The sequence below is a fragment of the Varanus komodoensis genome, unplaced genomic scaffold (genome assembly GCF_004798865.1).
Source record: "Varanus komodoensis strain SLA01 unplaced genomic scaffold, ASM479886v1 scaffold1, whole genome shotgun sequence".
Classification (NCBI taxonomy): Eukaryota; Metazoa; Chordata; class Lepidosauria; order Squamata; family Varanidae; genus Varanus; species Varanus komodoensis.
Window position 1 is genome coordinate 136,075,909 of NW_025335268.1, and position 11,504 is coordinate 136,087,412.

General features: G+C 37.8%; 1 protein-coding gene across 3 annotated transcripts in view; it reads left to right on the forward strand.

The window, feature by feature from the left end:
• LRIG2 (leucine rich repeats and immunoglobulin like domains 2) overlaps nt 1-11,504 on the forward strand; it is a 61,572-nt gene that overhangs the window by 25,503 nt on the left and 24,565 nt on the right. For 2 of the 3 annotated variants that reach the window (XM_044447381.1, XM_044447399.1), the window contains exons 2-8: nt 2,498-2,569; nt 3,593-3,667; nt 4,400-4,534; nt 5,924-6,067; nt 8,275-8,418; nt 9,427-9,570; nt 9,750-9,893. In XM_044447381.1, coding sequence (XP_044303316.1) covers nt 2,498-2,569; nt 3,593-3,667; nt 4,400-4,534; nt 5,924-6,067; nt 8,275-8,418; nt 9,427-9,570; nt 9,750-9,893 — 858 coding nt within the window. The remainder of the gene's footprint in view (nt 1-2,497; nt 2,570-3,592; nt 3,668-4,399; nt 4,535-5,923; nt 6,068-8,274; nt 8,419-9,426; nt 9,571-9,749; nt 9,894-11,504) is intronic. The other variant, XM_044447390.1, reaches the window with a different exon arrangement.

Genomic DNA, 11,504 nt, shown 5'->3' on the forward strand with positions numbered 1-11,504 from the left:
AAGGTCCTGTGGCTCCACAGCCTCTCCCTGCATATGCATGGAATTCCTACAGAACACCTTTTTTCGTGCTCTTTAATGCTGAAATGGTATTGCTGTGCTTGTACCTGCAGCCTCATAGAGGAGGCTTGTATGTTCAAGTCTCTTTTTCTGATGGGTCTCTTTCTTTACCTTCAGAGGTTCAAAAAAAGCTATAGTCTCTGCAGCCATCAAGAATTTGCATTTCTAAATGCTATCTAATCTTTCAGGAATTCTATACCATTGAAAAAGCTCTTTATACTTTCCCTGTGTCATAGAAGTTGCTTTGAAAAATGTTAGGTTTCTCTCCCAAAAAACTCAGATCTGATTTTAGAGCCTGATTCCACTATTATATAAAAGACTCTGGTGATTTTATTTTGAAAATGTTTTATATATCTGAGAGTATATCGCCTTCATTGCTATCATTTTTCCCAGTCAAGTCTTTCTTCACAGTATGCTAAACCTTATTTAGTAAGATTTCCCAATATATGGGCTATAAGAAAGCTTTAACTATATATATAGTGTGTGTGATGGGAGGAGAAGAATTTCCAACATGTTCTTAATTTAAGTTCTTCCAAAGTGATTTTCTGTTGCTTGATGAAATATTGACAAGTCATCTGATTTTCCCGTTGAAGAGATTCCTCTAGCATTATCTAAATGTAGTTTCTCTTGTAAATGAATAACCAATGAATAGATTTTATGGTTTACAGTGAAATCCCCTGCATACTTACTCAGAAGTAAGACCTGCTGTTTTGAATAGGGCTTACCCTATAGAAGCATCCTTAGGACGGAAGCCTTGATTTGCTTCTGTATTAATCTTTATTTATTTATTTTATTTATTTATTAAAACATTTCTATGCCGCCCCTTGCCGAAGCCTCGGGGCGGCTCACAACAGACAATAAAATGCACAATACATTAAAACAATAACAATTAAAAAATATATATTAGAATAAAATAAGCCACCCTGGCCAAATAAAATTTCCATGGTATTAACATTTAAAATGCTGCTTAAATGAAAAGGTCTTCGCCTGGCGTCGAAAAGCAAATAACGACGGTGCCAGGCGGACCTCTCTGGGGAGCGCATTCCATAACTTAGGCACCACCGCTGAGAAAGCCCTCCTCGGAGTAACCACCCTCCTAATTTCCTTCACTGAGGGCTCCCGGAGGAGGGCCTCTCCCGCTGATCTCAGGGGGCGGCTGGGCATATATGGATGTAAGCGCTCCTTCAGGTAACCAGGACCCAAGCCGTTTAGGGCTTTATAGGTCATCACCAACACCTTGAATTGGGCCTGGACTTCAATGGGGAGCCAGTGAAGCTGACGGAGAACTGGAATCATGTGAACATAACGCCCAGTCCCCGTCAGCAGCCTGGCAGCTCTATTTTGAACCAATTGAAGTATCCGGACTGTCTTCAAGGGTAGCCCCACGTAGAGCGCGTTACAGAAGTCAAGACAGGAAGTCACCAGTGCATGAGTCACTGTTGCGAGGCAGTCGTACTCCAGATAGGGGCGCAGCTGATGAATCAGCCGAAGCTGTAGGAAAGCGCTCCTCGCCGCTGCTGTTACCTGAGCTTCAAGTGAAAACTCCGGGTCGAGGAGCACTCCCAAACTGCGGACCTTATCCCTAGGAGGGAGTGCAACCCCGTTCAGGACAAGGTTCAATTCACCTTCTCCGAAGCCTGAGACGCCTACCAACAGGACCTCCGTCTTGTCTGGATTGAGCTTCAGTTTATTGGCCCTCATCCAGCCCATTACCTCAGCCAGCACTGGTTCAGTACAGCCACTGCCTCCCCTGGATTGGTGGAAAACAAGAGGTAGAGCTGGGTATCATCAGCGTACTGATGATTCCGCAGCCCACACCTTAATAATACTGTCATTATTATTTCATAACTAGTTTTTTCCTCAAATACATTTCACTTTTGCCTTAGGATTATGGTTTAAGTCATGGTAAAAGTTACAGAAGGAATGTAATAAATGTTCTTTTAAGCTAATAATACTAGTAACTAACTATCTTGGCAAGTTAATCTGTGTTGCAACTCGATTCCTTTGGGTTCACTTCTTAGTAGGAGATATATTTACCTTGATATGTTTTGCATTCTGTTCTTTTAAAAGATCAATCTGTTCAATCAGTGGTACAAACAGAACTATGGTACCATGTTTCGAATATGCAATGTAGATTAGTCTATGTCAGATGACATCTTGTCATATCATAAGTCTGATCACAATATTTAAAGACTGATCTGAGTATTTTCCTCATCCTTTTAATTCATGCTCATAGTGAATTGGCACTCCAAGTTACTAATGTTAAGTACAAAATCACAGGTGGTAGTTTCTTAGTGTTGGGTCACTTGGAGTAATTTACATATACCAATTTTACATATACCAGTCAGCTTTCAAACAGCTGTACTTTCATCAGGGTTTTATTAGCTGCATTTGATACTAGTGTTTAGAATAACCTTGTGATTTTGTCTTTTATCTTTAGAGACTTGAGTCATAACCATTTGTTATCTTCTAACTGGAGCATTGATTCAGGAGGTCAAATCCTAGAAGAAGTGTAAGTTATTCTAGCTATCGTTATGCATGAAAGGATTTTATGGTGGTAGGGATAGTAAAATAGTATCAGGCAGGGATTAGCTGTTACTTTTCATAGGGATAGAACAGGTAGAAGAGTTTTGGAAAGAAGCAGAAAATACAGGCGCTAAGCAAAGGAAACATAAGCCTTTTGTCAGTAGTATTGGCATAAGAAACATTCTGAGAAAAGAAATAATTGAACGGTCAGAGAAAAATGGTGTACAAAGTGGGAACTGGTTGCTGTTTGCATATTGATATGAATTAATCTGTACAACCTTTGGCTAGTTGAAAATTTTCACTTCTGTTGCTTAGTTTTTGGTTACTAAGCTAGAGATGTAGCAGTGCTGGGGTCATCAGAAAGTTATCTTCAGCCAATTTAGATTTGTAGGCCCAGGAATAAATGTTGATCCTAAGTCCTTGCATGCTTCAAGTCTCTCCAGGAAGGACTAGAATTCCAGTGGTGAAGTCACTACATTGAGTAACATTTGGTAATCACACTGAGATTACTTTAATTCAAATAAAAATGTTTTAACTTGATCCTCAAGTTCTTCATTTAAGCATCATATAATGTCACACTGACAGGTAAGCCCATTATACCTACAAGAACTGTTAGTGTTGGGTTAAAGGTTGTTTATAGTAGCATAAAATAATCTATGTTAATGGTAGTGTCCTATTGGATACTCATATCTTTACATTTCTTAGGTATAATATTTCACTGTTTGGAAACATTTGTTAATACTCTCAGTTCATTCTTGTTAGCTGAATTTTCTGGCCAAGATTGCTAAAATCTCTGTTGTTACTTAATTAAGCAGTTCTGCTCTTTGAATAATTTGCCTTTTCACACTTCTTTTAAGAAATTACATTAGCTTGGTGTCTTGCAGGTATTGTAAACCTAGCTGAATTGCATATAACAAGAATATTAATATAAACAAAGTGTTTACTGGTCATTTAGCCATTTTGACTTTTTCATTTTTCAAAATGTCAATTAAAGAAATCTCTCTTTCAGAAAGATGAATTACAACGAACTAACTGACATCCCCTATTTTGGAGAATTGACTTCTAACATTACACTACTTTCCCTGTAAGTACATATTTACGGATCTTTGGAACTATACCTGCTTGAGCAGTGCAGGAAAACTGACCTAGTAGAGAAATTAAAGGAAATAGAAACATGTGCTAGTGCCTGAAAATTAAATTATTGACTGACTTTGCACACATGACAACTTATTGTGGGTAACAAGCAATGTAGTCATGTCATGTGAACTAGCGCTGCTTCCCACAGGGTGGATTGTTCAAGGGGCCATTGGACCTATGATGGAATGACATGTCATCTGAACCTGGCTGATCAACTCCATCATGGTTGCAGGAAATAGATAGCAAGCTGCATAGCTAGAGTAGCAAAAACTCATTGGATCTTCTCCTAGGACTGCAAACTTTTTTTACGTTTGTCATGTTTTCCTCCCCTTACACTCCCTTTTTGGAAACTACTTTTCATGATCTTTGAGTTGACAGATAGTGGCAGGCCCTTCAATGTGTCCAAATGTGGGTGGTTTCATTGGCAGGTTGGGTTCTCATGTGGTGCAAATGTTCCCTAAGCTTTCATATATATAAGTAAATCCATCTAGTTGTGCTCTAAAAGAACAGTTACTAACCTTACTTTCCAAAGGCAAATAATCATAACCCTGGATAGTTTACTATCTCAAGATAGCACTGATAGAATTATGTTTAGAATGTAACAGACATCAAAATAAACAATTCCTCTACATTGTTGGTCTGATGAAGGTTCTTATGTTGCTATTTCTTTTATTGTTAGAGTGCATAACACAATCCCAGAAATTGTCCCTGAACAGCTTCAGCTTTACAGTTCCTTGGAAAACCTTGACCTCACCTCTAATTTAATCTCTGAAATCAAAGTCTCTTCATTCCCACGGATGCAACTGAAGTACTTGTAAGTAGAAAGTGGCAATTAACCTGTAGTGTTGAAAGCATGTACTTTCATGTCTGCATATCCATCTACATCTTATTTCTTAATGATAGTGTGACAGCTAGTATAGAGAGTTGTGTACCGGCATGCTTCCATATTCCTTCTTCATTCTATTGTTGAGAAACCATGTAATTATTTAAAAGGATAATACACCTGTTCTGATCCTAATGTGAAGGTCATAAACCTTCATAAAGTTCTTTGATCAGTGGTCTTGTAACCAGGCCCATCTTTGTTGTAAAAAGGGAGGCTTGATGCAGGTTTATAAAATTAGGCATGGTGTGAAGCATGGATAGAGTGAAATATTTGTCCCTTTCCTAATACAAGAATTTTGAGTTACCCAACAAAATTGATTTACACTTGATTTAGAACAGCTTTGATAGATAAATAAATGTGGCATCCTGGTTCAGAGGTGGTATTCCTCCAAATCCCAGCAGTTAGGATGGTGCTAATAGCAGGGAATGCCATTGCCTGCAAGTTCCACTGTAAATTTCCTTATTGCATGTGACTTGTTAGAAATACAGCAAGACTGAGCTGTGTTCTGAGTGTTGATGTAACATTATCACTGGGCACATTGTGTTCTTTTTTGCAAGATGTGAATTAGTTTAGCCTCTTTCCAGGTTTATACATTCTCCTGTTCCCTTTCCTTCTCCCACAAGGGGGAACTTGGAAGTGTTTGGTTCTACTCTTTGTCACCCACAAGTGTGTCCAAACCAGGAACTGGTACTGACTATGGCTAATTTAAAACAAGCCACAATGTAGAAACAACAGTTTGAAGTTGGCTTATTTTAAAGTACCTTTGATTTAACATTAATCAGTTTGTTGCTACAGACAATAAAACAGTCGATATTAAACTAAGGCAGTAAGCAAATGCTTCCAAACTCCTCAACTGTATGTGGGGCAGAAGGTGTAGTGTGCAAGCCCATAAATAGGAAAGTCTTTTTCATGCCTCATTATGCCACTGTAGTTTAGTGTGGCAGCAGAGTATAGCCATTGTTACAAGCCAGAAAGGAACTGTTTTGTCATTCTTATGAAAAACTGAAGTCTGATTTAGCTTCTTTTATGTGTGTTCAAGCGGTTTACCATAGTATGGTGAATATAAGAGACAAAATCTAGCAGGTTGCAAATAAGGGGTCTGATCAGCTCTTAGCATTGCAGTTGCAGGTCAGTGAAATAATATGTGATAAGATATCTCCTTTCTGAAAATTAACTTCCTTGAGTGAAGGAATGGAAGTGTCAAACCAAAGATTAATTGGCTCCTTTGAAATTCTTGTGTAATTTTTCAGACAGAATTTAACCACTGAATTTTGTTTTGTTTGTTTGTTTTTGTTTTTTGTTTAATCCATGCTTTTACAGGAATCTGAGCAACAATAGAATCACTACTCTGGAAGCAGGTTGTTTTGATAACTTATCCAGTTCCCTAATAGTTGTGAAATTAAACAGAAACCGAATAAGCATGATTCCTCCAAAGACCTTCAGGCTGCCTCATGTACAGTTCTTGTAAGTTGTTATATCACATTGGTTCATAGTCTTCATGCTGTATAGCTCAGGCACACCATGCATTTACACTTTCTTGGTGCAATTAGTATTTCGAGTACAGGGGGTGCAATGCTTCAGACAGCCAGACCTGCTATTTTGATTTAGGTGTTAAAAGCATCCTTCCCATCATTCAACAGTTACATGCAAAGGCTGATATTATTGTTTTTTAATTGAATGCTTTTCAAAATAAAGGGCCAGAAAAAATGAATTAAGAAGATGCTGTGTTTATTGTTATACAATAGAATCAATGAGGGTTGGGTTCATACCTAACAAGGTCCAGAGAAGCTGCTGCAATAAATAAATACCTTATGCTGCTTTAAAGACTAATCTATTAGGCCATATGCTTTTGTTTGGACTAGTGCCACAATATTACACCCTACATATTACATAATGTTACTTACTACTAAGAACTGTACTTTTCTATCATGAGTTTGTCAGTTGAACAATTGAATCTATTGACTATATTTGTAAAAGTGTAAAAATATTCATAAAGCATACTTTATTTTAAAAGAGTATCCAGGCTACTCTGTTGCCACAAGAGCAACAGTCTTGTGCTACCTTAAAGTAAAAAGAATCATTATGAAATTTATGGACTAGAGCCCATTTCAGCAGATGCAAGAAGGCTATCCTGAGTCAAATGCTATGCATATATTAACACACACACTGTAAAGAAGGTCATTCTTGTTTGTACTTCCTGCATTTCAGTTCCCTCTGACCTCACACTTTAAATCATTCCTCCAAAACTTGTTTGCATTGGGAAGAAAATTATTATTGGTTATCATTGCATTTATGTTGTATACAATATACAGCATACTTTGCCTGCACCATTTATTTGATTGGATTGATTGATTGATTGATAGGCTACCACACTAGCCACAGGGCAGCTTACATCATTAAAATCCATTACAACATAAAACAATACATAGCACACATGACAATACACAATCAATACCAATAACAATAAAAACTATCAAAAACTATCAAAATTCAATAAACGCAAGATAAGCAAAATAAAATAATACAATATATATACACATAACCCCAAAACTAAAAACCATTAAAATTTAATCTTATCAAAATCTAGCATTAAAACAAATTTGCAGCTTCACATTAACATAAGATTAAAATGTCAAGAAAAAGCAAGAAGTCGCCTAATCAAAATAACTACAGAACAGATATGTCTTTAGTTGGCCCCTAAAGGCTAGAAAAGTAGGTACCAATTCTATCTCCAATCGAATCAGATTTCAGAATATCAGCACTGTGCTTGAGAAAGCTCTTCTTGCAAACTTCCCCCTCACTTCATTGGGGGAGGAACACAGAGGAAGTCTTCAGATGAGGACCACAGTGACCAGGCTGGAATGTATGGGGAGAGGCATTCCTTCAGATAACCTGGCCCCAGGCTCTTTATGGTTTTATATGTTACTGTAAGCACTTTGAATTGGGCCTAGACAGCAACGGGTGTAGCCTATGTAGGACTGGTGTGATATGTTCACAGATACCAGTTCTAATAAGCAGGCGTTCCACCCGATTTTGGACAAGTTGCAAGGTCCAGACTATTTTCAAAGGCAGCCCTATGTAGAGCGTGTTACAATAATCCAAGCAGGAAGTTACCAGCACATGGATGACTGTAGCACGGCTCCCTTCTTCCAAGCAGGGATGCAGCTGAAGCTGGTGAAAAGCATTCCTGGTAACCAAGTCTGCCTGGGCCATCAGCAATAGCACAAGATTCAGGAGCACTCCAAAGCTGCGAACCTTATCCTTTAGGGGAGTGCAGCCTCATCCAGAATCGGTTGAAAAATCCCAAGCTGAACAGATAGACTCCCCACTAACAGTGCCTCTGTCTTATCTGGATTGAGTCTCAGCTTATCGGTCCACATTCAGCCCATTACCAAGTTAGAACAGTCAATGCCTCACCTGGAGGTGATGAGAATGAGAGTAGAGCTGAGTGCCATCAGTACTTCTGCCCAAACCTCCTGATGGTCTCTCCCAGTGGTTTATCTAGATGTTGAAGATCATGGGGAACAAAATAGAGCTCATAAAGTAGGCTCCAGTGTCACTTGCATCTGAAGTTATTTCAATAGTATTTTTTTCTTAGAGCAAAAATATGTATAGCAAATAATGGTTATACCTAATTTCAGCTGACTAATGTTTAAACTACTATTATTTAGGGAACTGAAAAGAAACAGAATTAAAGTAATAGAAAGCCTTACTTTCCAAGGCTTGGACTCCTTAAAGTCATTAAAAATGCAGCGCAATGGGATTAGCAGACTAATGGATGGTGCCTTCTTTGGATTGGATAACATGGAAGAGCTGTAAGTACAAATCACTGTGAGTCTCTTCATTAGAAGCCTTGGATGATACTGCATTTCCAGGACTGATGAAACTGTATTACACCTATATATAAAGATATGGTTTTCCTATCACCCATTGAAGCTTAAGGTTTCATATCATACATGGAATTTAATATACTGTATCTTGTCATGTTCATTTGCTAGTCTTGATTGGTTCATTGCTTCTTTCAACTGCATTCCTCTATATTATCATTTATTTTTAGACACTTAAAGGTAACTACATTGAGCTTTTGACTGTAGTGCATTAATATTGCAGCAACAGTTCTGTTCACATCTTCACACAGAAGGTAAAAGTGTGGGGAACTGGGGAACAGGACTGTCTTGCTGGCCCCATTCCTTCCATTATACATGCTGCTGATTCATATTTCTGGACATTCACAGATTCTGCAAAGGAACGCCCATGCATGTTCAGCTCCCAGCCTGAACACATGACTATAGGGAGGACAGGACTTTTAGAGCAATCGCTCTTGTCTTTTCTTTCCACTTATGCCTTCCCATACTTAACCCAAGCTGAATCCAAAACAATTCCCTTAAATTGGTCCCTGCTTTTCTAACTTTACAGGAAATGAGGTAGGAAGAAAATGAATGGCCCAGTTTATGGCAGAGTAGGGCCATGTACATTGGACTGTGCTGTCTTACTGGTTTTGCTAGTGATTTTAATTCTCCACTGCATATAACTTTAAGGGTTAGGGTTACTATAGAAATGTTGCAGGTCACATCCTGTAAGGGGCAGAGTAGCAAATGAGTTATTAAGTTGTCAGCCAGCTTTGTCTCGGTAGATCATTTACCCCAAGTCTACTGGAAAAAAAATCATTTCTTTGCTCTTTATAAATGTATATGACTTCCCTGTGCAAGGACTTCCATGTAGCTTAGCATTTGTAAATCTCTATGCATTCCTCCTCAGTAAAGTGCTATATAAAGTGTAGTTTTTGTTTGAAACTCATGTAACATTTCCTTTTGTTTCTACAGAGAACTAGAACAGAATAACCTGACAGAAGTAAACAAGGGCTGGCTTTATGGTTTGAGGACATTACAACAGCTCTATGTCAGTCAGAATGCCATTCATAGGATTGGACCAGATGCATGGGAGTTCTGTCAAAGGCTTTCTGAACTGTACGTGTTGGGATTTCCCAATCAAATGTTTTCCTAATGGTTACTGGAGTAAAATCAGCAGCAAAATGTCTTTCTCCTAGCTAAAAAGATGCTTTATTTTTCTAGCAAAATATTGTCAGAAATAAAATTGATTAGTGGTTTCAATGAATTCTTTGTTCTTGTACTGTGCTTTATTTCAGAGATCTGTCTTACAACCAGCTCACCCGTCTAGATGAGTTTGCTTTTGTTGGACTGAGTTTACTAGAGAGATTAAATCTGAGTGACAACAGAGTCAGTCACATTGCTGATGGTGTCTTTAAGGGACTTTCAAATCTACAAACCTTGTAAGTGCATAATGCAGAAACACCTGGAACATTTGTCAGTAAAGGAAACTGAAATCTTTCAGAATTGATTCGCTGTTGCTTGTGGCATTAAGAACACGATGGAGAGCCATCTATAGATTCAGCCTTAGCTTATCTCTGTTTGTTTTAATTGCTACAAATATGAGAGACAGTTCATTGAGCAAAGTAGGCAGTATTCTGAAAATTACTATTCCTTTTTAAGCCAATCAATTTGTAATAAACAAATTAATATTTGTTCACTTTTTGCCCATTTTTCTTTAAGGAAAAGGTTATAATGGCTATGGTATTTTCCTAGTATTTAAACACAAAGAATACAAAGTTACTAGGAATTAATCTTCTTTGTTCTTCCCTGTTAGCAGAATGATTGCAGTTTAGGGCGCTGTATGGAATATAACCCTTGAGTATCATGAATTCCTATTGGGCGATGCTTATCACATCACTAACAATAAATAAAAATCTTCCTAGCCTATTTCATTTATATATGTATTTCTTTATCTTATTTCTGTACCACCCAATAGACTAAGCTCTCAGGGCAGTTCACAACAATTGATCAAAATATAAAAATACACTAAAGATATAAATACAATAAAGCACAGTATGTGTGTGCGTGCATGCATGAATGTATGTGTGAATATACATACTTACAAACATATATTGGTGCATACATGCATGCATAGAGGGATCACAAATCATGTCTGGACTTAGTAGCCAAAAATTCTCCTAGCTAGCAAGAATATAGTTAAAAGGTTCTGGAACATATGCAAAGTGCTTTTCTCTTTCTACCCAGCAAGTAGAAATCTGCCATTCCCAAAGAATTAAGAGTTTACAGTGGCAATCGTATTAGTCCCATGAGCAGTTTCCTTGCACCCTAATTAGGTCCTGCAAGGCAACCTCCTTCCTTGAATACTTGCCAGAATCAAAGATATTCTTGCGCCAGGTATGTCGGCAAGTTAGATTTACCAAAACATGCATATGTACACACAAGTACAAGTCTGAGTTACCTGAAGGAATACCTCATTCTATAAGTACCTGCTTGAACTCTGAGGTAATCTTTGGGGGTCCTTCTTCAGGAGCCCTTTCTAGAGGAAATGAAGTGGGTAGCAATCAAGAGGTGGGCATTTTTGGTTGGGTACCCCAGCTGCAGAATGACCTTCCCAAAGAGGTGCGCCTGGTGCCTAATTTGTATTCCTTTTGGCTCTAAGTGAAGACCTTTTTATCTTCCCAGAATTTTAACAATTTACCTTCTTCACTTTATTTTTAATAAAACATTTTATCATTTTCTGCTGCTATGCTTCTATAGTAGTTCAATTGCAATTGCCATTGTGGTTTTGTTGTTTTATGTTAATATATGTTTGTTTGTGTGTATTAATGTTTGTTAATTTTTCAAAGAACCTCAGCTATTGAGTGGTTTAAAAAAATGAAAGTGTGGTAGGCTGGATACTATTGTCTTAAAAGCAACACTTGCAGGGTTAAGCTACAAAGTCTGAAAAATGATAGGCAATGGTTTTAATTGATCAGTCATGTGAGTTCTAAATGACGTAGTTATATGGCATTGCTTGAGGAAGTATAATATAAATTAAAATCACCACAGGC